We start from the raw sequence: 27,075 nt of genomic DNA, 5'->3' as shown, positions 1-27,075 counted from the left end.
TTCATACATTTCCAGGAGGAATAAAGGGAATAGCCACAGCAGATTTCTAAGAAAAGTTGCTTCAGAATTGATAATTTATGCGGAATGCAAGTATAACTAAAATGGAAATGTCAGAAGAGCAGACATGTCCTTCTCTTAAAATATTTTACATACATAGTCTTTCTTTCCTCACCCCAGATCCTCTGATGTTTTTACAACAGTCACTATTTGCAGAAGCATGTTGGCCGCCTCCTATGCTCTTGTTCTATGATTCACGGCTCTTGGCACATTTATTTCCCTTCTGTCAGTATGTAACAGTACATGTTGAAGCAAAGATTAAAGTTTTCAGGAAACATTTGTTGCTTTACTTGATGAAGAAATAATGCCTTAAATCTGGGTGTAACAGCAAAGAGTAACAGTCTTCACTGAAGAATCTGCATTCTTACGTTCAGGTAGTAATATATGATAGTATACGCCTCGACTGCAAAGTTTAAGTTACATATAACTTTATGTGCTTACTTAGCATTGCTATTCAATATTGAACTGCATGACAGAATAATGATTTCCTATGTGAAATATTGTTGTTAATTTTTTTATTTGGTAATATTACTATATTTATTTGCAGTAAAATATACCGTCCTAAAAATTGTAAATTTTTTCTTTTAGATCTATTAAGAAGAGAACAATGGAGGCCTTGATTACATCATATAATACATTTGCTGTGAGCATGTACAAGAAACTGATTGAACATGATGACAAAAACATATTTTTTTCTCCTATGAGCATTGCATCTGCCCTAACCATGATTTTTCCTGGTACCAATGGCAATACTGAATTCCAGATGGCAAATGTAAGTCAGTATTTATTATTACAACTATTGCACGTTGAAAGATAATTTAAAAAAAATTTAATTGTGGTCTTGCACTGAATATACCTTACTAGATGAATACATTATGGATTATTACATAACCATTCTAATGAGTATCTGCCATAATAAAAGTAACGGTAGCAATCAAATTGATTCATTACACATAGCTTGTGTTTATCTTTTAACAATCGGTCCCCCAGTCATTCTTCTTTCCTGTTCTCTAAGGCCTAATGCACACATCCTCCACCATTTTTATGTCCATTTAAAATGGATCCGTATGTCCGTTACGACTTCCGTGTGGTTTCCGTTTACTCCACATCCGTTCCGTTGTTCCGTTTTAAACGGACGTGATGCTACAGTTTGTCTTCCTTTTTTAACGGTCCATTAAAATCCATCTTGTGTGTTGAATGCAGGGAACTTTGGCATGCCCTGCTGTTGCTTGGCAACGGATCCATGAAAAACAGATGGCATGCAGATGCCTTCCGTGTGCCGCCCATTGTTTTGACAGACCCGTAGGCTTCAATGGGCGAGACGGACACTGAACCATGGACAAAAGTAAGACATGTTCTACTTTTGAAGGAACTGAAGAACGGAACCGTCAAAACAGTGGAGGTGTGCATGGCCCCATAGAAATTAATGTGTCAGGGTGCTATCAGTTAAAAAAATGGATAGCACCCTGAAGAAAATAACTGAAGTGGGCATGAGGCCTAAGAGATGGAGATATGTGCCATCATATTGATAATGTTATATATAGGCAGGAGCTGAATGTTCATTAATAATCCAGCTAATTCTATAATTCAATCTTTTTGTATAACCCATTTTAATACAAGGTGGGAAGCAGGCAGGGAAGCAGGTAGTAGAATCAGTCTTGGCATAGACCTTAAGGCCTTGTTCACACACCGCAGATTTGCTGCAGATTGTGCATGTAAGCCAAAACGAAAAACCGGGCCTAAACATAAGAAACATATGTAAAGGAAGGCCTTATAGGTCTGCTCTCCTGAATCCAATTCTGGTTTTGACTTAAATACATGCTAAATCTGCAGCAAATCTGGACTGTTAACATGGCCTTAAAGTAAATGTCCACCTTTGAAAATCTTATGTTTGTTTATTCGAACTAGGTCCAAAATTATTTGCTGATTAATTTCTTAATGTATCTTTATCGCGGCCTGAGGTTGGTTTGTCTGATACAGAGCTCCCAATCATCTGCATAGACATAAAAAAAATCTGGCTACCTTCCACCATCAATACAGGTACACTATATGGACAAAAGAATTTGGACAAATACACATTACACCTTCAGGAGCAATTATGACATCCCATTCTAAATCCATAAGCATTAATATAGAGCTGGTCCACATTGGAGCTAAACCAGCTTCCACTCTTCTGGGAACGTATTTTTAAAGATTTTGGTGTGTGTCTGAGGGAATTTTTGCCCATTAATACAGAAGAACATTTGCGAGATCAGACACTGATGTTGGACGAGAGGACCTGACTCGCAATCTCTGATCTAGTTCATACCAAAGGTATTCAATAGGGTTAAGGTCACATCTCTGTGCACGCCAGTCAAGATCTTCCACACCAAACTCACTCAACCATGCCTTTATTGACCTTGCTTTGTGCACTGGGGCCCAGTCATGCTGGAACAGAAAAAGGCAAACCAAACTGTTCCCATAAACTTGGAAGCATACAATTACAATTGTCTAAAATATCTTGGTATGTTGAAGCACTAAGATTTCCCGTTATTGGAACTAAGGGGCAAACAAGCCCATGGCATTAGCGCTCCTCCACCAAACTTTACATTTGGCACAATGCAGGCAGGTAATGTTCTCTTGGCATTCGCCAAACCGTATACTTGTCCATCAGACTGCAAAATAGGCAAGCGTGATTCGTCACTCCACGGAATATGTTTCCATTGCTCCAGAGTCCAGTGGCAGCGTGCTTTACACCACTTCATCCGACAACTGGCCTTGTGCTTGGTGGTGTCAGGCTTGCATGTAGCTACTCGGCTGTGGAAACCCATGCCATGAAGAATTAAGCGCACAGGTTTTGTGCCAGAGAAGGTTTGGAACGCTGCAGTTATTGAGTCAGCAGAGCGTTGGCAACTTTTATCCACTATGCTCCTCAGCACTCGGTAACCCTGCTCTCTAACCTAACGTGGTCTCCCACTTCACGGCTGTGGTTACTAAACTCTTCCACTTTGCAATAATACCACTGGCAGTTGATCGTAGGAAATATCTAGGAGGGAAGAAATTTGACTTTTTACAACAGTAGTATCCTATTCCAGTACCACGCTCAAATTCAGTGAACTCTTTAGAACGACCCATTCTTTCATAAATGTTTGTAAAGACAGACTGCATGACTAGGTGCTTAATTTTATACACCTGTCTCAATGCGACTGAATAAAACACCGACATTTAATGTTTACGATGTGTGTCCCAATACTTTTGTGCATATAGTGTAGCTCTGGAGCTTTCTGCATTTTGTTTTATGTTTTAGTTACATTAATAAACCATGTGTAGTAAGGTCTTTAACTCCACCCAGTGATAGCTGCAAGCAGCCCCATGTAATTTAAAAAAGCACTCCGGATTATTATTATTTTTTTTGCAAATATCATTCACCAGCAATACTCCAGCAGTGTCATTTGTTTCTTTTCAGCTCAGTTGCATCCATACATTTTCAACTATTTCAATATGGGCAGCTGTTCTTTCATGTCTGGCTGACTTCCTGTAAACTACAGGATTACATCATTAAACCAAAAATATATGCCACAGAAAATGGAAACTAGGAACTTAGACTCGTGGTCAAATATATATCACCTATAAAAAAAATCTCTGAGTAGTTTCCCATATAAAAAGCATAATTTTTTTATATTATAAGCGGAAACAACTGGCATCAGCAGATCACATTAACATGTAACTAACACACAGATTAAGTTGACATAGGTAAGGAGCGATGCATGTATGACTCCTAAAAAGTGAACCGCATCCTAATAAAGCTCAGCACCTGGCCAATACTAACCTTATCTAAACATAAGTCCCCACGAGAACACTAATGTAGTAACAGCCTGCCAAACTGGAAACAGCAATAATGGTACTCTGACGATCCCTTAACCTATAATCGCTGTCTGCTGTGCTACCCCAATACACGTTTCACATCTCCTTCGTCAGGAGGCATAACCCTTCATGCATAAAGGGCTGCTGAAGAGATCATTTCTGCACTATCTAAGGTACATACCAGGAGTGCCCTGATGTAAAAGGTGTGTCCTTACAATGATTATACTAGTTCCATTGGTGGACCCAGGTAACTGGCGGGCAGGAATTATGAAACACTGACACCTAATTGCCAAACCCAACAAAAATAGGCTTTTTTCCCAGATACCTACTATTTTTTTGATATACAACTAAAATATAACTTTTATTCAATAACAATTATTAACAACCACATAAATTGAATATTTTAAAGTTATATTTTGCCTTTGGCAATTAGGCGTCAGTGTTCCTTACAATGATTAGCTGCAGTTGTAAAGCTCACACTGCCTATACTATCTGTGAATGCTGTGTGCAGATAGTCCAGAGTATTTATATTGGATGATGCTCCTTACAGCCTCCTGCTTCTGTCAGCTCACAGAGAAAAATCTATCACAAGCAGAAGGCAGAGGAGATATGCTGAAGCTGAATCACATAAGATACACGATAATTTGCAGTGTGAGGGCAGAAGTTCTATGTCACTGATCTATCACTAGCAGGAGGCAGAGGGGAGAGGCCTGAGCTGCATCACATAGGATGCACTAAGACTCAGCAGTATGCTGTATAATATCCTCCATGCTGCTGCTGCTTCTATATATGTGACAGATAGAGAGAATGAAGCTAGATTCACCTCTTCTCTTTGTGCAGTGCATAGAAGACATGATAGCAGGGGCGTAGCTAAAGGCTCATGGGCCCCGATGCAAAAGTTCTTATTGGGCCCCCCCCCAGCACACTTCTCATGGCCGACGGTCCGCAGCTTTCAGCTGCATCGCTGGGTCTCCTAAGTGACCCAACAATGCAGCACTAGCAGCCGGGGCGTCACTAAGGCTGGGTTCACACACCCTATTTACGGACGTAATTCGTGCGTTTTAGCATTGAATTACGTCCGAAAATGCGGCTCAAAAGCGTTGGCAAACATCTGCCCATTCATTTGAATGGGTCTTACGATGTTCTGTGCCGACGGTCATTTTTTTTACGCGCCGCTGTCAAAAGGCGGCGCGTAAAAAAGACGCCCGCGTCAAAGAAGTGCCTGTCACTTCTTCAGACGTAAATGGAGCCGTTTTCTATGGACTCCATGGAAAAACAGCTCCAATTACGTCCGTAATGGACGCAGCGAAAAACGCCTGCACATGCCATTACGTCTGAAATTACGGTGCTGTTTTCAGGAGTAATTTCAGCCGTAACGGACGCTGCCGTGTGAACATACCCTCAGGTCTTAAAATGTCAGGGGAAATAGCCCCAATACATATGTGTCCGCCCAAAAAAAAAAGTGTGTATAGGAGACAGCATAGCATATCTATAGCACTACGACCCTATAAACTATGGATAGTATTAGATACATTGGCTCAGCAGACAGTATCACACATGATAGGATTAGATACAGTGGCTGAGCAGACAGTATCACACATGATAGGATTAGATACAGTGGACCAGCAGACAGTATCACACATGATAGGATTAGATACAGTGGCTCAGAAGGCAGTATCACACATGATAGGATTAGATACAGTGGCTCAGCAGACAGTATCACACATGATAGGATTGATACAGTGGCTGAGCAGACAGTATCACACATGATCAGATTAGATACAGTGGCTCGGAAGACAGTATCACACATGATAGGATTAGATACAGCGGCTCAGCAGACAGTATCAGACATGATAGGATTAGAGATAGGGCCCAGCAGACAGTATCACACATGATTGGATTAGATATAGGGCCCAGCAGACAGTATCACACATGATAGGATTAGATACAGTGGCTCAGCAGACAGTATCACATATGATTGGATTAGATATAGGGCCCAGCAGACAGTATCACACATGATAGGATTAGATACAGTGGCTCAGCAGACAGTATCACACATGATAGGATTAGATACAGGGCCCAGCAGACAGTATCACACATGATTGGATTAGATACAGGGCTCAGCTCGCTGACATTGCGGCTCCAGCGCTGGACCCAGGAAAGGTAAGAATAATCATTTTGCTTCTTTATGTGTTACGGATTATTTTTGTGTGTGTGTGTGTGTGTGTGTGTGTGTTTTTTACAGGTTCGGTTGTTGGACTTCGGATTCGAGGACTTCAATGACGGCGTTTTTTTTATTCTCAATAAAATGGTTAATGAGGGTTGTGTTTTTTTATTTCAATAAAATATTTTTTCTATGTGCTTGTATCTTTTTAAACTTTATTATCACCGCCTTAGTAATGGCCGCTGGCTGATTGACAACCTCCATTACTAAGGCGGGGCTTAATGTTAGCAGGTGCAGAGGCCAACACTAACCCCCATTATTACCCCGGTACCCACCGCCACCAGGGGTGCTGGGAAGAGCCGGGTACGAACCAGTACCCGTCCATCTGTAGTGACGGGCAGGCACCGGGGTGGCCGCAGGCTGGTAGTATTAGGCTGGGGAAGACCAAAAACAGTGGCCCCTACCACCCTGGTAATGCTGCCTGCTGCTGCTGTGTTGTATCTGGCTGGTTATGAAAATTGGGGGGGACCCGACATCGTTCTTTCCAATTATTATTTTTTTTTATTTTTTTTAAATGACGTGGGGTCCCCCCATTTTTCATAACCAGCCAGATACAATAAAGCAGCAGCAGCCAGGGTGGGAAGGGCCACTGCATCTGGCCTTTCCCCTTCTGATAATACCAGCCTGCGGCCACCCCAGTGGCCGACCATCACTACAGATAATCAAGTGCTGGATGGTACCCGGCTCTTCCCAGCACCCCTGGTGGCGGTGGGTACCGGGGTAATAAAGGGGGTTAGTGTTAGCCTCTGCACCGGCTAACACTAAGCCCCGCCTTAGCAATGGATACTGTCAATCAGCCGGCAGCCATTACTAAGGTGGTAGTAATATAGTTTAAAAAAAAAACACAAAGACATAGAAAAAATATTTTATTGAAATAAAAAAAAACCCACACAACCCTCATTAACCATTTTATTGATAATAAAAAAAAGCCGTCATCGAAGTAGTCCTGGAATCCGCCGTAGTCCAACGACCGAACCTGTAAGAAAACACACAAGAAAAACGATTAGTAACACATGTGTTAGGCTTAGATACAGGGCCCATGTGTGATACTGTCTGTGGGACCCTGTATCTAAGCCTACCACAACGTAGGCTTAGATACAGGGTCCAGCAGACAGTAATCTTATACAGTATAAGATTACTGTGTGCTGGGGCCCTGTAACTAAACCTACAGTGTGGTAGGCTTATATACAGGGCCCATCAGACAGGATCACGCATGGGCCATGTATCTAAGCCTACCATGTGATTGGCTTAGATACAGGGCCCAGCAGACAGGATCACGCATGGGCCATGTATCTAAGCCTACCATGTGATTGGCTTAAATACAGGGCCCAGCAGACAGGATCACACAATCTGTGATCCTGTCTCATGGGCCCCCTAAGCCTGCTACATCGTAGGCTTAGGGGTTGTGCAGTCCCTAAACATTGATGGCCTATCCACAGGATAGGCCATCAATAGCTGATGTGTCTCCCGGGACCCGCAAATCAGCTGTTTTGAAGGGGCCGCAGCACTCGTACGAGAGCTGCTTTCCCTTCATTTCACTACTCGCTCACACTGTGAATCGCCGACACCGATTCACAGTGTGACCGGAATGAAGGGGAGCAGCTCTCGTACGAGTGCTGCGGCCCCTTCAAAACCGCTGATTGGCGGGTCCCGGGAGTCGGACCCCGCCAGTCAGGGCTAATCTTACCTTCCTTTTCAGCCGCGGCGGTAGTTCTGTCGTCTCGATGCTGTGCGCGGCGCATAGCGCTGTGACGTCATGCGCTGCGCACAGCGCTTGACGTCAGGACCTCCGCTGCGATCCGGAACCAGGAAGGTAAGTAAAGTCTGTTACAATAGTAACAGGGGCCCGCGGCCCGAGTTACTATAGTAACTTTTTATTGATGTGCTGCGGGGGGCTGTGGGCCCCCTGGCTTCGGGGGCCGGTCGCAATTGCGACCGCTGCGACCCCTATAGCTACGCCAGTGCATGATAGCAGTAAAGGTCCACCCACTAGCTCAAAGAAAACTGAGAATCAAAGATAGAGCACACAGAGGAGAAAACTACTAAAAAATACTCAATACAAGTCATATAATGTTCAGAAATAATGATATTTCCCATGTACACACACATGACAACATATAGAACTATATATCAGAAAAATGTAGCCCCTACCAACAGAAAAAAATATTTTTCCCCATAATATGCCATAAAAGGCTCATTACTGGGACCCCACTGAACCTGAGAATGGAGGTCCTCATTCCCAGTGAAAAATTGGCAAAGCAAGAAAGCTCACTCTACTTTACAGTGAATGGGAGATTTGGAAACAACCAAGAGAACCCATTAGTTATTCATAATAGTCTTTGTCGTAAAAACTGCTTTCAAATAATTAGTGCATTATTTCAGACTAATAAATAAGATAAGACGTTGTACCTGCCTAAAACATGGAAAGGTGTTCTCTTCTAGAAGCTTTTGTTTTCTGGGGCACTTGGCTTAATGTTAAAGTATTTCACTCTTGACAATAAAAATGTTTTCTACCTAAATTAATTTTTTACCAAAATATTGTTAATGTGGCAGTAAAAGGTAGAGAATGACAAGATTTACTAACATGTCATAGAGACGAGGTAGTTCTAGGTCTCGAAATGCTGAGACCCTACCAATCGCTGATCTTCAGCAGACAGGGTCTGCAACGCTTTTTGGGATGATGTGCCCTTTTGTCTCTCATCAGACTCTGTGAGTTTAAGTTTAACCACATTGATGTACTGTACATTAACTTTAGGCTTGCGGAAGTTCAGATCTCTGAGCTGTGTAGACAGGTCGACCCAATGTTATCTTGAGGGTATGTTCACACGGCCAAATTTCAGACGTATACGAGGCGTATTATGCCTCGTTTTACATCTGAAAATATGGCTCCAATACGTCGGCAAACATCTGCCCATTCATTTGAATGGGTTTGCCGACGTACTGTGCAGACGACCTGTTATTTACGCGTCGTCGTTTGACAGCTGTCAAACGACGACTCGTAAAAATACAGCCTCGTCAAAAGAAGTGCAGGACACTTCTTTCAGACGTTTTTGGAGCTGTTTTCTCATAGACTCCAATGAAAACAGCTCCAAAAACGGACGTAAAAAACGCCGCGAAAACGGCGCGAAAAACGCCGCGAAAAATGCGAGTTGGTAAAAAAACTTCTGAAAAGCAGGGTCTGTTTTCCCTTGAAAACAGCTCTGGATTTTCAGACGTTTTGGTTGACTACGTGTGAACATACCCTAAATTGCTATTTAAAATGTGGTCAGGTAAAATTTAACTTCATCAAAAAATGAAAAAGAGTTAAAATTATTTTAACTAAGCAATGGAGTGAAATAAAAAATGTGACATTATAGTAGAAATTATAAAAGTAAAGATGAGTGACCAGAATTTATTTATTGAAAGTTAATAAAAATGTATAACGCCCAGCCCCTTTTTTCTCGCCACTTATTAAAACTGTTGATGTAGGTGTAAAACGTATCAAAAACACATACTAAATTTGGCACATGCCATCTACTGAATTTTTTGGTGCAATTTACGTCATTATTCGGGCACATTTGCTTAGTAAGGGTTATTTCACACGCTGTGGAATTGCGGCAGATTTTCAGCGCGGATTCTAGCAAATTACAGTACAATATACATATATATATATAGATCAGAGGCGTAGCTAGTTTCTCCTGGATCCGGGGCAAAGATTCAGATTGGCACCCCCCCCCCCCCCCCCAACTTATTTCCCGACATCTCCCTCCCCCTCGCTATGTTTGTTTTCTCTACCAATCGATGGTGTCATTTTTTTTCCACCATTTTTTTAATGTGACTCGAGCATAAAAGCATTTCTACATTTTACAAGCAAAATAGTTATATAACGTAGTTAACATAAAAATAAATTAAAAGAACATAAATGAAAGAGGTCACACACAGCACCCTGTAGATAGCGCCACACACAGCCCCCCCTTGTAGTTAACGCCACACAGCCCCCCTGTTGTAGATAGCGCCACACAGCCCCCCTTGTAGATAGCGCCACACAACCCCCTTGTAGATAGCGCCACACACAGCCCCCCCTGTAGTTAATGCCACACAGCCCCCCTGTTGTAGATAGCGCCCCACAACCCCCCTTTTAGATAGCGCCACACACAGCCCCCCTTGTAGATAGCGCCACACACAGCCCCTCTCTGGTAGATAGTGCCACACACATCCCCCCTTGTAGATAGTGCGACACACATCCCCCCTTATAGATAGCGCCACACACAGCGACTTGTAGATAGTGCGACACACAGCCCGTCTCTTGTAGATAGTGCCACACACAGCCCCTTGCAGATAGTGCGACACACAGCCCCTCTCTTGTAGATAGCGCCACACACAGCCCCTTGTAGATAGTGCAACACACAGCCCCTCTCTTGTAGATAGCGCCACACACAGCCCCCCTTGTAAATAGCGCCACACAGCCCCCCTTGTAGATAAGGCCAGACACAGCCCGCCTTCCCTTGTAAATAGCGGCACACTCCCCCCTTGTACTTAGCGCCACACTGTAAACAGAGCGATGAGCGGTAGCCTACCACTACCACTCTCCGCTCTGCCTGACGTGACTTACCGGAGGAGCTGAGGAGGTCATGCGGCGCAAGCAGCGGCGGAATTCCTTCTGACAAGGTTTGGTGACAGCCAGTGCCAGCCTTAAGGTTAGATGGCACCCTGTATGGAACTCTCTATTGCGACGCCCTACAAAAACTAAAATTAACCACATATATAGACACGCTGGAACATATATATTGTACATACATAAAGTCAGATATTTAGACATACAGGCAAATATACATACACACATCTGGAATATATACATACAGGTAAATATATAGACGTACAGACACATATACACACACACACACATACACACCGGCAGATAAAAACACAGACAGGAACATATACAAATACATAAAAGGCACATATATACAAGCAAAAAGACACATTCACAAACAGACCAATATATACCCAGTACAGATAATGTAGTAGATTTCACGTGCAGTCCTATGTAACACCGCTGATAACAAACAGTGATAACTCTCGGAGTACAGATAATGTAGTAGATGATAACTATACCCACAGACACATATAAACACACACACAGAGTATATAAGGGGCAGCAGGGTATATAGGGGTCAGCAGGCTATATAGGGGGCAGCAGCGTATATAAGGGCAGCATGGTATATAGGGGCAGCATGGTATATAGGGGCAGCAGCATGTATAAGGGCAGCAGGGTATAAATGGGAGAACAGGGTATATAAGGGGCAGCAGGATATATAGGGGACAGAAGGGTATATAGCGGCAGGATTGTATATAGGGGCAGCAGGGTATATAGGAGGAAGCAGGATATATAGGAGGCAGCACAGATATCTGCATTTTATCTGTTCTACTTTAATATTGAACACACACTTTTACGAAGAGACATAAACACATGCAGAGACATATACACACACACACACACACACTGTAACATATACATACAAACACAGAGAAACATACAGTATACACAGAGACACATACTGTATACACACAGAGACACACACACTGTAACATATACACATACAAACACAGAAAAACATACAGTATACACAGAGACACATACTGTATACACACACACACACACACAGAGACACATACTGTATACACACACAGAGACACATACTGTATACACAATATACACACAGACACACATGGACACTCACCATGTATCCTTGCTGACAGGATAACAGGTTTCTTGCAGGACGGGCTGTGAGCAGAGCTTCCTCCTCTGCTTCTCGGCTGTTATTTACTCCGTGTGTGTGCAGAGCACAGAGTAGAGGCAGAGCCCAGTGGCGCCCCCTACATGCTGGGAGGTTGCAGCACGGGAGTTGACCAGTTCAGTCACCTGACCTGAGTCATCATACCTCATGTCACTGACGTGAGATCAGGTGATAGGTCAGGTGACTGGACTGGTCCACTCGCTGGCCGTCCCAGACCCGAGTCAGAACACCGCTGCATGATCTCCTGGCTCTTCCTAAAGCTAATCGCTGCTGCAGGTGCCCGACATACAGGGCGCGAATCAGCAGCGATCAGCTGCTCTGCGGCGCCCCCCCTTCCCTACCACCTAGTTGCGCCCGGGGCACATGCCCGCCTGCCCCCCCCTAGCTACGCCCCTGTATATATATATATATATATATATATATATATATATATATATATATATATATGTGTGAACAGGGTTTGAACACATGTAGCAGAAAAATCTGTGTGGAATTAAAGGCACGATACAGATTTTCTAATCCTCTATATAGCTATTCTGTTGTGCATTTGTCATGGATTTTCACCACGGATTTCACCCTTTCCAATGCATAGGGAGAAATCTTTACCAAAATCTGCATGTAATGTATGTGAATTTTGTTCCAGATTCGTTATTGCAAAATTCGTGGTAGAAAAAATCTCCAGTATGTCATTTAATCTCCCTTTGGTGAGGATAATAGATTTTACAGTAAATACATGTTCTACACATGGTCTAGGAAAAAGTTGTGATTCTGTGTGTTTCTGTAGTAAGTTTGTCTGCTTACAACTACTTGTACTCTTATTTTTTTCAGTGAATGTCCTTTGTTAATGTATACACTTATTTCTCTGTCTGATTACATATTAGGTTTTAAACTTCCGAAAAGCATCAGGGAAACAAGGCTGTCATTCACAGGTAAATCTATGTTCTATGAAAATTGCGTATATTGGGTGATTATAATTATAAAGCACTATCACATGCTGTCGTGAAACTGTTGTAAAAGTCCCAGGATGCTCTAACAGTCTGCTACTTTGTATAATAATGAGATAATGGATAATGGGACGTTGTCGCCTAGAGAAACACAGGAAGCAGACAGCCTTCTTTCAAATTACATTTTTCTGCTATTTTTTTTTTTTTACGTTTTTGTCACAAATACATATTTATATATACTAGTCCTTTTCAATGAATTAGAATATCATCAAAAAGTTAATTTATTTCAGTAATTCAATTCAATAAGTGAAACTTATATATTATATAGATTCATTACACACAGAGTGATCTATTTCCAGCATTTTTTTCTTTTAATGTAGATGATTATGGCTAACAGTTAATGAAAACCCAAAATTTAGTGTCTCAGAAAATTTGAATATTATATAAGGCCAATTTCAAAAATGATTTTTAATACTGAAATGTTGGCCTATTGAAAAGTGTGTACAGTATATGCACTCAATACTTGGTCGTGGGCTCCGACTCTGCATGAATTAACTGCATCACTGCGGTGTGGCATGGAGGCGATTAGCCTGTGGCACTGCTGAGGTGTTATGGAAGACCAGGTTGCTGTGATAACACAGTGAACCAACACAAGCAGATGACATGTCTCCCCAAACCATCACTGACTGTGGAAACTTCACACTGGACAGCAATCAACTTGGATTGAGTGCCTCTCCACTCGTCCTCCAGACTCTGGGACCGAGATTTCCAAATGAAATGCAAAATTTACTTTCATCTGAAAATAGAACATTGGACACTGAGCAGCAGTATTGGTCCTCTGTGTTATATCAAGTCCAGAGTCAGCGCAGCCGTCTTCCTGGAAATTTTCGAGCACTTCATGCTTCCCTCTGCTGACAAGCTTTATGGAGATGCTGATTTCATTTTCCAGCAGGACTTGGCACCTGCCCACACTGCCAAAAGTACCAATACCTGTTGTAATAACCACAGTATCACTGTGCTTGATTGGCCAGCAAATTCGCCTGACCTAAACCCCATAGAGAATCTATGGTGTATTGTCAAGAGGAAGATGAGAGACACCAGACCCAACAATGCAGACGAGCTGAAGGCCACTATCAAAGCAACCTGGGCTTCCATAACACCTCAGCAGTGCCACAGGCTGATCGCCTCCATGCCACACCGCAGTGATGCAGTAATTCATGCAAAAGGAGCCCCGACCAAGTATTGAGTGCATATACTGTACATACTTTTCAGTAGGCCAACATTTCGGTATTAAAATTCTTTTTTTAAATTGGGCTTATATAATATTCTAATTTTCAGAGACCCTAAATTTGGGGTTTTCATTAACTGTTAGCTATACTCATCAACATTAGAAGAAAAAATGCTGGAAATAGATCACTCTGTGTGTAATGAATCTATATAATATATGAGTTTCACTTTTTGAATTGAATTACTGAAATAAATTAACTCTTTGATGATATTCTAATTCACTGAGAAGGACTAGTCTATGCTTAGTATAATGTTCGAGATATAGAAACCAATACAGAATAGTTGTGCTGGCAACAGAGTGGGCAATACAGAATTGCGCACTATATTAGAAGCCAAAATGCACACACTTGTGTGCATTCTGGGGAATAAGATTTAGAATGGAGCCATGCTGGGGACCAGGAAAGTGGGAGGCCATGCTGGGGACCAGGGGTGAGAGGGGGAGCCCTAACGGGGACTAGGAATGAAAAGAGAAGTCCTAATGGGGACCAGGAATAAGAAGGGATCCATGCTGGGGTCCAAGAGGGGAATTATGCTGGGGAACAAGATTTAGAGTGAAGCCATGCTGGGGACAAGAGATCAGAGGGGGCCGTACTGGGCACTAGGAATGAGAGGGGGCTATGCTAGGGACTAGGAATGAGAGGGGTGTCATGCTGGAGACTAAGAATGAGAGGGAAAGCCATCCAGGGGACTAAGAATGAGAGGGGAGCCATACTCGGACTAAGAATCAGAGTGGAGCCATGCTGGGGTCTAATAATCAGAGGGGAGCCATGCTGGGGACTAAGAATGAGAGAGGAACCATTCTGGGGACTAACAATGAGAGGAGTAGCCATTCTGGGGACTAAGAATGGGAGGGCTGTTTATTTGTGTGCTGTACATGTTTGCTGACTGCATTACACATTTAACGTGAATTCTGTGTATCATTTTTCTGTGCAATTTTGGATAGTTGGCACAAGGAGGTTTCACTATATTCAATACTGTGATATGCCAGTAGCTTACAAACTACTTTATACATCATTATGTAAATATAATAACACCAGCTTTTTCTATCTGAACCCTTGAAAAAATGTATACAACATCAACATTAATTTGCCTATTTGATGTACTAGAGTACAGTGTACAATTATGAATACTATAACAAAAAAATTCTCAGCAGACGTCAGATGCTATTCAAATACAAAATATCCCCCAAGTTTTTGATGAATTTTCTACAAGCATCAATCAATCCTCGGATAGTTACACTATGAAAACGGCTAACAGGGTGTTCAGTGAAAAGAGCTTCCAAATCATTCAGGTAAGTTGTATGACACATGTATAATTAACATAATTGATTTCTTAAACTGAAAATTATCAGTTAATAGTACGAATAGTCAGTTAATAGAGGGTGTACGCCCTGTTAATGAATCTGCTGTAGTCTTATAACATCACCAGGTCAGTGCCACTGTAAAGACCGGTACACTTTTTCCAACAAAAAGTGTCACAGGGCCTCATAATTTTATGAATATATGTATAAATATGGCATTTGGCCCGAATACCAAACTGGTGCACATACATTGATAAATCTAACCTCCTGTAATCCTTCTCAGTCACCAAAAAATCTATCTAACGTAAACTGTAATTTTAAGACAAGTAATGAAGGGGTGCAGCTGCAGCGTCTCTCCCTCGGTGAGTGAGCGATATCTGCATTATATATAAAACCATCTTATGTTTGTGTGTGTATGTGCGTAAGAGAAACCGCATGCTGTGAGATGAGAGGGAGAGCGGCGTCTGATTTACTCAGACCTCTCTAGCGCACTCAGCAAGCATGAAAATAGAAAATGTGCATTTACAGAAAGTGCAAAGGAAAGGAAAAAGCCCAGAAGTATGGAGGTTAGACACACAGTTTCTGTCTGCACTACACCTAATATACATCCACAGCTGCCTAAGTAGAAACTAAGATTTATTTTTTAACAAATAGGACTACATTTTTTTTATATAGAATTTGCCTTGTACTAAACTGTAAGTACCTGGGCTAAGAAATGAGAGAATTACAGTATGAGATATCCTCTAGTACTGTATATAGAATATTACCTGAAAGCCAACATAGAGCTTTTAATATATCCCTCTAGTACAGGGGTCTCAAACTCGACCGGGTAAGTGGGCCACATATAGAAAAAATGGGAAGTTGACGGGCCGCATTGCTTTCAAATTTGATACAATACAAAATTATTGTTAATCAATTAGTTATTTGAACTACTATAATACTATATTACTATAATACTAATACTACATTACTATAATAATACCGCTAGGTTTAAAATTTGAGATATTTCTCCACGTGCTTATTTCAACAATCCAGTTTTCCAGTTTAAGTGTCGCTAAATGCAGTCCGGCGGCTCAGTTGGCAGCGTTTGCCAGACACACATGTCAAGATTGGGCAGCCCCTTTTTAGATAGTGCCACAGTGCCCTCTGTAGATAATGCCACAGTATCCTCTGTAGATAATGCCACAGTGCCCTCTGTAGATAATGCCACAGTGCCCTCTGTAGATAATGCCACAGTGCCCTCTGTAGATAATGCCACAGTGCCCCCTGTAGATAATGCCACAGTGCCCTCTGTAGATAATGCCACAGTGCCCCCTGTAGATAATGCCACAGTGCCCTCTGTAGATAATGCAACACACCCATAGATAATGCCACAGTGTCCTCTGCAGATACTGCCACACACCCACTTGTAGATGCTGCCACAGTGCCCTCTGTAGATGCTGCCACAGTGCCCTCTGTAGATGCTGCCACAGTGCCCTCCGTAGATGCTGCCATAGTGCCCTCCGTCGATGCTGCCACAGTGCCCTCCGCAGATGCTGCCACAGTGCCCTCCGCAGATAATACCGCACACACCCCAAGTAGATAGCTCCATTGGCGCTCCCTTTAGGAGTGGAATCCCCAGCCAGAGCGTTGCCGACGTTTTGGCTAGGGATTCCTCTGCTGTTGGAGCCCCTGACGTCACTGTCCATACACTGTAACGTCAGGGGATTCTCCTGGACGGAAATATGATATCAGGGGCAACCCCAGAGCTGGAGTCCCGGGCAGAGCACTAGTAGGCTCTTCCTGGGACTCCAGCTGTGCTCCTGACATCACTGGGACTCCTGCTCTGGGGAAGCCCCTGACATCCCTGTCGATGTATGGACAGCGATGTCAGGGAATTCCACAGAGTCCCGGAGCAGAGCCGATACTAGCGCTCTGCACGGGACTCCAGCACTGGGGAAGCCCCAGACATCGCTGTCAATATGAGGACAGCGATGTCAGGGGATTCCCCAGAGTCCCCGAGCAGAGACTGTACTAGCACTCTGCTCGGGACTCCGCTCTTGGGAAGACCCTGACAACACTGTCTATATATGGACAGCAATGTCAGGGAATTCCACAGAGTCCCGGAGCAGAGCCTGTACTAGCGTAGAGCCTGTACTAGCGCTCTGCTCGAACTCCGCTCTGGGGAAGACCCTGACAACACTGTCCATATATGGACAGCGATGTTAGGGACTTCCACAGAGTCCCGGAGCAGAGCCTGTACTAGCGGCTCTGTGTCCCGCGGGTCGCAGATGACTGCCCCAGGGGGATGCTTGAGACCCCTGGTCTAATATGATGTATTGTGTGCTAATAAAAATATCTTAATAAATAAACTAATAGTCTCTCTTTCTTGCTAGCAATATTCACAACTAATTGAGAAATATTTCCAATCTGAAATTCAAGCTGTGGATTTCTTGCAAGCTGCAGAAAGGAGCAGAAAGTCAATTAACACCTGGGTGGAAGGACAGACAGATGGTGAGTACTATCATCCACATGGAGTGCACAGCCTCCGTGCTCTGCCGTATGGGCTCTGTCAGGTTCGGCATATACGGAGATTTACTCCCATAGAACGACATATAATATAGAGTCCGATGGGGGGCAGAGCGTAGCCGTGCAGCGTGATGGCAGCTTGAGACCAGAGCTCCTCACTGATACCAGCCAAAACCCGAGCTATATCGACCCACATTGTTAGAAAATGGTTAAACCGGCAAAGGAGAAACTTAAAGATCACACTGGCACACCCAAACCGGGGAAAGCACAAGCAGACATGGAGAAATTTCTCCATAAAAGGCATGAAGAATATCCGGCCCGGAAATCTAAGATGGCCACCGTGCATGCTGCTCCACAGTGCCGAGATGACGATTCAGATGAGGAGAGTGGAGGTGAGCAATCTGAGTCGGGAGACACTAATGATTTAGCACCAGTGTCACGGGGGTTTATGAAGAGGATCTTATACAAAGCCTTGACTCCTCTTACTAAAGAACTGTCAGAGATAAGCACTGATATACGTCAGATAGGATCACGGGTGGAGACGCTTGAAGCGGTACAGACAGACATGGGAGTTTATCATGACAAAGTGCGGGACATTCTACATTCACAACAAGATCAATTGAATGAGATGTTTATGCGGACAGAAGACCAGGAAAATAGGAGTCGGAGGAAGAATATCAGGCTGCGGGGAGTACCTGAGTCATACGCACATGAGACTTTGGGCAAACTTGCTCATGGCATATTCTCTTCAGTTCTAGGAGTAAACAGCCATGATACAGTTCGGATAGAACGTGTCCATAGAGCACTCCGCCCAAAACCTCGCTCTAATGATCCCCCCCGCGACATTATATGTGGTCTGCTGAGCTACACTGATACAGCGGAGATTCTAAAGGCTGCAAGGATGAAAGGTACAATTGAATTTTAAGGAACAACAATATACCTCTATCAAGATATAGCGTCCTCCACACTACAAAAACTGAAAGTTTTCCGACCTCTCCTTGATGCGCTACGCGCCTCCAAGACGCCTTTTCGCTGGCTATATCTGTTTGCCTTGCGATACAAAAAGATGGCCGCCAAATCACCATCAGGAAACACGAAGACCTGACCCATGCATGGGAAACCCTGGGTATACCGCCTATGGAAATCTCGCCGTGGATGATGGTACCTCCGGAGCTGAAATTACCTCCATTGCTGGAACCTATGCCGTGGAAAGTGGTGGGGAAACTGAAATCGCCTAAGAATAAAAAACCGGCGCTAAGATCTGGAGCGATGGAAAATTGAAAGGCACTGCCAATATTGCGGGGACTGTTCTCCACACGGCTCCAGCATTCGGATTGACGGACGTCACTTCTCCTTTCGAATTGGATCCGTGAGTAGGAGCTAGTCACTGTAGCTGGAGAAGATCAAGAAATAGAGTATACTTTGAAGTGACTTTATTGTTGCTATTGTGGGCGATTCTATCCTATCGCTTCTTATTGTTTTACACTGTTCTTACTTGGGTTTTGGCTGGCATGCGGGTTATGCCAACTACACAACTGTTGTTAACAGTTAACTCCCCCCCCCCCCCTCCCCAGGTACATGCTCTATACATTGGGGCAGTACATATCTTTACTTTAATCTCACTCTTCCCTGTATTACAACCCCCCTCCCTCCTACTGGTGTTCTGAATACTGTGATGACATATATGCTGATGTATACTATCTTTCACCATGTCTGATATTAAGATAACATCGTATAATGTACGAGGTCTGAATACTCCACGTAAACGATACCAGATTGCCCAACAATTGAAAAAAGATAATACTGATATAGCCCTTCTCCAGGAAACACATTACAAGCATAATAAAACTATGGAGCTATCTATTGCTATCTTCTCAAATGCCTTTCATAGCACCTACTCTACTGCTAGCAGAGGAGTGAGTATTTTGATACGGAAAAACGTACCTTTTAAATTACTGTCAATGCAGAAAGACCCTGACGGTCGATATCTTTTTATAAAAGCTCACATTGGTACAGATTTGTTCTCTATAGCCAACTTATACGCACCCAATACGGATCAGATATCGTGGATTATTCAGACCTTAGAGAATTTTAAGTTGTTTGCGGAAGGTGTTAGAATTATAGGCGGGGACTTTAACATCCCACTTAATCCCATTATAGATTCCACTGGCAAGGTTAAAATGTCCCATCGAGCTGGATCGAGACTCCACAGGGTACTTAGAGACCTACAGGTCACTGATGCGTGGAGACTTCTATATCCCACCACAAAGGATTTCTCTTATTACTCTGCAGCACATAATGTATATACTAGATTAGACTATGTTCTGTTGTCGGATAGTCTCCTCCCGATGGTTCTGTCGGCAGGAATAGGAAACCTTCTCCTTTCTGATCATGCACCGGTGTTTGTATCTATGAAGCTAAATAGTGTTCCGAGGGGAGACAGACTGTGGAGGTTGAACAATACGATTTTGAGTGACCCCCAACATTCCTCTGCGATACAGGATAATATTCAGAAATATTTTGATATAAATTCCTCTCCGGATTTATCGGATGTTATTAGATGGGAAGCGCATAAAGTAGTAATACGAGGAGAACTGATATCGCTATGCTCACATATCAAAAAACAACGGTCAGCAAGACTGAACGATCTGTTCTCGAGAATATCTACGCTTGAGACTATTCACAAACGTACGAAAGCAGCCGCAGCCCAGGTTGAGCTTGGGGAGTTAAGGGAAGAGGTTAAAAATGCCTTGAATATAAAAGCTGCTAATACATTTCACTATACCAAATTTAAACACTATGCGCATGGGGAAAGGGGCAACAGAATCATGGCTGCACTGCTTAAACAACAACATGAGAAATCTTTTATCTCTGAGATCCTGACTTCTTCAGGTGTTAGAGCTACTGAATCGAAGGACATAGCACAGGCCTTTACTCATTTCTACCATGGCCTATATAATCTTAAAGGTGGGGATAGTCCGCAGGGTAACCTGGGGGATAGCACTAGGGAGTTTCTAGATAAACTTAGCTTACCTCAACTCACACAGGAAGATCAACTAGCACTTACTGCACCCTTTACCACGGAAGAACTTCATAAAATTCTTAAAACAATACCATCCGGGAAAAGTCCTGGCCCAGATGGTTATACGATTCAGTACTATAAGACATTTAGCGGTATTCTGTTGCCCCATTTCACATCTATGTGTAACTCATTGATGGGGGGAGCTCAATTGACTCGCCAATCTTTGGAAGCTCACATCACAGTCCTGCCAAAGGACGGGAAGGATCCAGCACTATGTGGTAGCTATAGACCTATATCTTTACTAAACACGGATCTGAAATGGTGGGCAAAGGCTTTGGCGACTAGATTGGGGAAGCTTCTGCCCAAACTCATTGGCCCAGAACAAACGGGATTTGTGGGAGGGCGTCAGGGTAAGGATAATACTACAAGAGTAGTTAGGTTAGTTCAACACGCTCGCTCGACACACACCCCAATGGCACTACTTAGCACAGATGCCGAAAAGGCTTTTGACAGGGTGAGCTGGCAATATATGGTAGCTACCTTGTCAAAATTTGGGATCCCTATTGAATTCATACAAGCTATATTGACACTCTATCATAATCCGAGTGCTAAAGTCAGAGTGAATGGCATATTGTCGGATTCCTTTCAAATTTCAAATGGTACTAGGCAAGGATGCCCTCTATCACCTACACTGTTTGTGATGGTGATGGAGACCTTGATACAAAGGATCCGCCAAGATGACAATATAGCTGGCCTGAAGATAGGTCAATTCACGCATAAAACGGCTGCCTTTGCGGACGATCTGCTACTGTTGGTGACTAAGTCGTCTGTCTCCCTTCGGAACATAACACAAGCTTTTACGGAATTTGGTGCAATATCTAATTTTAAAATTAACTATAGTAAATCTGAGATCCTTAATGTCTCTGTACCTCAACAGGTAGTTGCCGCGGTGACGGGAACATCTCAGTTTCGATGGATTTCTACATCAATCTCGTACCTAGGCATTACCATTTCTAATTGCCCATCACAATTGTATACCCTCAACTATATACCTCTAGTGGCGGCTATTAAACGTCAACTAGATTCCTTGAAGTTCCCGTTTATGTCATGGATGGGGTGGAAAAATTTCCTAAAGACTTTTATAGTCCCAAAAATTTTATACCTGATTCAGACGTTACCACTGTGGCTACCAAAATTATTCTTCCTCTCCCTAAAGCGTATATTCTCGAATTTTCTATGGAACAAGAACAGACCAAGACAGAGGCACATACAACTGATTAACTCGGTTAAAATGGGAGGTATGGGACTGTCCGACATACACACATATTATATTGCTAATCACTTGAATAGATGGGTTGAGCTGCAACATCCCTCTCAGACTTCTCTTTATACGGAAGTAGAGAATACTCTTATGCTTAGCTGGGAACAGAGGGCCCTGTGGAGTCTCGCTAAAAGTTCACACCTTGACCAATACTCTAGGATTCTTTTAAAGGGAACCATCCTGGTGTGGCAAGACACACATAATAGATTGAACTTGCTCGGGATGCCTTCACCACATATGCCTTTACGTTTAGTGCCTTGCTATGTACATCGGGATTCTACACTAATACCAGATCCGTGGGACATACCACACCACATGAAACTTTCCGTCCTGATGACTGATACTCCGCAGAGAAGTGTCCCCACGGTATTTGATAAATTAGGAATAAAGTCTCGTGATTTCCTCTTTAAACACACTTTTATGAAATGTTGCACGGCTATGCTTAACTCCCTACCCATCCAAACATCTCCTCAGAATTGGTTAGATAAGATGCTCATGAGCTCTATACCCCAGCGTAAGATACTATCTACCTCATATAATCATCTGATCTCACTGATTTGCCCACCGACTCCAAGCTATATGGAAAAGTGGTCGACAGACCTCCATATATCATTGACCGAGCCCGAAATTAGGTTCATACTGTCTAACGCATTAGGTTTCTCTAGGTGTACTAGAATACAGGAAAGCTCCTACAAACTGTTAACTAGGTGGTATAAGACGCCTGTGGTCCTACATGCTATTGATCAAGAAGTTACGGACCGGTGTTGGAGATGTAACACCTCAAGGGGTACTTATTTACACATATGGTGGACATGCCCCCTTATTGTGCCTTTTTGGCAGCAAATAGAGCAGAAAATTAATAACATCTGCTCTACAAACTTACACTTAAAGGAACAGTGTCATCCCAAATAATTTTATATGTTAAAGATGTTAGTGCCTTAATATAAACGTTTATTTTCATTTGTGTGTTTGTGTTTTACTTTTTCTTATTTTTACACTTTTTTCTTCCCTATGGGGGCTGCCATTTTTTGTTCCATTTCTGTGTGTGTCGATTAACGACACACACAGACATGGAATACGGCAGCCACAGTCCCATAGGGACTGCGAACGGCTCCCGTCCCATTGACTGCCGTGTACGGCGTCTGTGTGGGAACTGCGCATGCGCCGCTCCCACACAGTCCTATTCGAAATTGGCGCCGTCCGGCGCCATTTTCCTGTGGACCGGAAGTCGCGGCCGGACAGTAATATTACTACTTCCGGTCGCGGCTTCCGGACTTGTGCACATGGAACAGCGGCAGCAAAGGGAGCGGACGGGCCGGAGGGAGCCGCGGCGGCAGGAGCAGGTAAGAGATTTCAATGTATGTTAGTGTTTGTGTGTGTTTACTACTGTATGTAAACCTACTACACTGTGGGTTACCTCAAAAAATGGCGACACACAGTGTAGGAGGTTACATCGTTCAAACCCCTCGTTTATCCCGGCACTAGCCAGGATAAAGGAGGGGGGAATGCTGAGAGCTCACTAGAGCGAGGGCTTTTAACCCAACGTTGCAATGCTGCAATTTTGGGAACAGCTCCATCTAGTGACCAAAAATGGGTAGTATTATAAATTAGAAATAATTTATAATATTTCCTGGACTCGTGCAAAAAAATAAAAAAAATTTGAACAATGTTTAATCACCCACACACTAAATGTTTAATTTTTTTAAAAAAAACATGTTTTTCGGGCAACACATTCCCTTTAACACCTGAGTTAATCCTATTGTGGAAACCGACACCCAGTTTTACCCCCAAGAAGCATTGTCTTCCAACCCTGTTGCTCACAGCAGCTAAGCTATTAATACCAAGTTGCTGGAGATCAACAGAACCCCCACAGTTGAGTCATTGGGTGAACAAGGTATCAGAATTAGAAAGACTAGAGGAACTGCCACATTGGGAACTGCTAACTAGAAAGAAGTATCTTAAAATATGGGGACCATGGAAAGGGCAACTTCAATTTGAACTAGGTAAGAGTAATTGTAGGAAAGTAGTTTCTATATCATACACAATGGGATTAGTATACTTTGCCTTCATCAATATCATAAATAACATCTATGTTAGCTAAATTCAACACCAGTCCACCTTCCTACCCCCCCCCCCCCCGTACCTCCCCTTTCCCTCCCTTCTTGTTGATCAGAAGATATGTAAATCAATATATGTTCCACATTCTTAATGGAATTTACACTGCTCAAGATCACACTCATTTCCTGCAATGATGAAAATCCAAATGTGATTCCTGATGGATGTGAGTTTTCTGTACAACATGTTATCATTTTGAATGACATATTTTTGTATGTAATTTTTTGAGAAAAATCAATAAAAACAGTTTTGAAATAATATAGAGTCCGATGGAATATTCCATGTTTTTTTTAAGGTAGATTTGTACGGAAATCCAGTATGTAAACAGTGGATTACGGTGGTACAGTAGAGGTCCCATGGGCCTCTATGGCAACCCTATGGCTAACAGCTCAGTACAAAACAGAAGCGTAAAACCGTTACGTACATGAGTACATGACCTGCAAATCCGCAGCAAAATGAACGTGTTACATGCAGATTTTGCCGCAGGTTGCACCCTTTGCATTACAAAAGGACAAATCCGTATCATAATAGGAATGCTGCAGATTTAAAAATCCACAGCATGCCCTAAAACCTAGATTTTGTTTACTATGTGTGAATGAGGTTTTGAAAACCCCATTCACAACCTGGACTCCATCTCTATATCTAGCGCAAATGCTGCGACATTTCCGCACAGAATTCTTTTGCGGAAATTATGCCACATATACGCTACCTGGCAACCAAGCCTAACTTGTTGGAGATTGCTGCAGAAAATCTGCAACAAATTCACCATGTCTGAATATGGCCTTAGACTGGGATCAGACCTTTGCGTTCTGCTGTAGATCATAAGCATCCGCACGTGTTAAAGGTTCACAGAGTTTTCCCAAAAATGCGCAAAGCCCTGATTGTTGCAATTTTTGTGTGTTTGGAAACTGTAAAACTGTCCATAAACTATGATCGGAACATTTACATATGGTACTGTGATTGTAGTTTTTCATAGAAGAGATTCTAGGACATAGATTCTAGGAAATAATAGAAAGAATGAAGTGGCTGCGATGTGTACAGAGCAATATACCCTTTCTACTCCCCTTTGCTTCACTTTTCCTAAATTCAGGAGACAGACAGCCCAGAGACTGTAATGCATGTCTATGGAAAGTTTGGCGTTGCATTCTGCCGCCTCTTCGTTCTAGTTTATAGATTGGGTTAAAGCGCCCACACAAATAAGAAGTTCTTACGTTATTCTATGACATCTAAGAATTTTTTTAAATAACTACATCCTTTGTGTATAATAATAATAATAATAATAATAATAATAATAATAATAATAATCTTTATTTATATAGCGCCAACATATTACGCAGCACTTTACAATTTAGAGGGGACATGAAACAAACAATATCAGACATTACATAGTGACAAAGTTCATTTACAATTCAAACCTGGGGAGTGAGGACCCTGCTCGCAAGAGCTTACAATCTATGAGGACATAAGGGAGACACAAAGTGTAATAGTGTTTGTTCTGTTCAATGGTCCGGCCATTTTTATACACATGCGGTGGTGACATAAAGCTGCATGAGCCGGTCACCAGCCAGTATCCGTGTATGACAGACATGAAGAGAAGGAGTGTGAGGGAATCTTATTCTGATGACTAATCTAAAAGGAGGGCCATGGAAAGGAGTCAGATTAGGGAATGTTATAGGCCTGTCTAAATAGATGTGTTTTCAGGGCACGTTTAAAACTGTGGATATTGGGAATTAATCGGATTGTCTGGGGTAGCACATTCCAGAGGACGGGTGCAGCACGAGAGAAATCCTGGAGACGGGAGTGGGAGGTTCGGATTATGGAGGATTTCAATCTAAGGTCGTTGGCAGAACGTAGAGCCCGAGTAGGGTGGTAGACAGAGATGAGGGAGGAGATGTAAGGAGGTGCAGCACTGTGGAAAGCTTTGTGGGTGAGAGTAATAAGTTTGAATTTTATTCGGAAGGGGATGGGCAACCAGTGCAGTGACTGGCACAGATTAGAGGCGTTGGTGTAGCGGTTGGTCATAAAGATGAGCCTGGCTGCTGCATTGAGGATAGATTGGAGCGGGGAGAGTTTAGTGAGGGGAAGACCGACTAGTAATGAGTTACAGTAGTCAAGACGAGAGTGAATCAGAGCAACAATGAGAGTTTTGGCGGTTTCCTCCGTAAGAAAAGAGCGGATTCTGGAGATGTTTTTGAGGTGAAAATGACAGGAGCGTGAAAGTGATTGTATGTGAGGAGTAAAGGAAAGATCTGAGTCAAAAATAACCCCGAGACAGCGGGCGTGCTGCTTAGGAATGATGATAGTGCCACACACTGAGATGGAGACATCAGGTTTTGGGAGGTTAGTAGATGGTGGGAACACAAGGAGCTCAGTTTTAGAAAGATTCAGTTTCAGATAGAGAGAGGACATGATGTTAGAGACAGCGGACAGACAATCACTGGTGTTCTGTATTAGAGCAGGGGTGATGTCACGGGAAGAGGTATATAATTGGGTGTCATCAGCGTAGAGATGGTACTGGAAGCCAAATCTGCTGATGGTTTGTCCAATAGGAGCTGTGTAGAGAGAAAAGAGCAGCGGACCTAGGACTGATCCCTGAGGAACCCCGATAGCAAGGGGAAGAGGAGAAGAAGTGGAACCAGCAAATGACACACTGAATGAGCTGTCAGAGAGATAGGAG

The 27,075-nt window shown here is 43.0% G+C and overlaps 1 protein-coding gene across 1 annotated transcript in view; it reads left to right on the top strand.

Annotated features, from left to right (window-relative positions):
• The first annotated feature begins 349 nt into the window (after positions 1 to 349).
• The window catches only part of LOC142651695 (serpin B6-like), a 43,892-nt gene continuing 17,166 nt past the window's right edge, over positions 350 to 27,075 (top strand). The window contains exons 1-5 of the mRNA XM_075826702.1: positions 350 to 431; positions 646 to 829; positions 12,783 to 12,830; positions 15,286 to 15,423; positions 17,808 to 17,925. Of these exons, the coding sequence (XP_075682817.1) occupies positions 665 to 829; positions 12,783 to 12,830; positions 15,286 to 15,423; positions 17,808 to 17,925 (469 nt within the window). The 5' untranslated portion in view covers positions 350 to 431; positions 646 to 664. The remainder of the gene's footprint in view (positions 432 to 645; positions 830 to 12,782; positions 12,831 to 15,285; positions 15,424 to 17,807; positions 17,926 to 27,075) is intronic.

Source organism: Rhinoderma darwinii, chromosome 5 (genome assembly GCF_050947455.1).
Source record: "Rhinoderma darwinii isolate aRhiDar2 chromosome 5, aRhiDar2.hap1, whole genome shotgun sequence".
NCBI classification, from domain to species: domain Eukaryota; kingdom Metazoa; phylum Chordata; class Amphibia; order Anura; family Rhinodermatidae; genus Rhinoderma; species Rhinoderma darwinii.
This window is presented reverse-complemented; position numbering and strand designations above follow the sequence as displayed.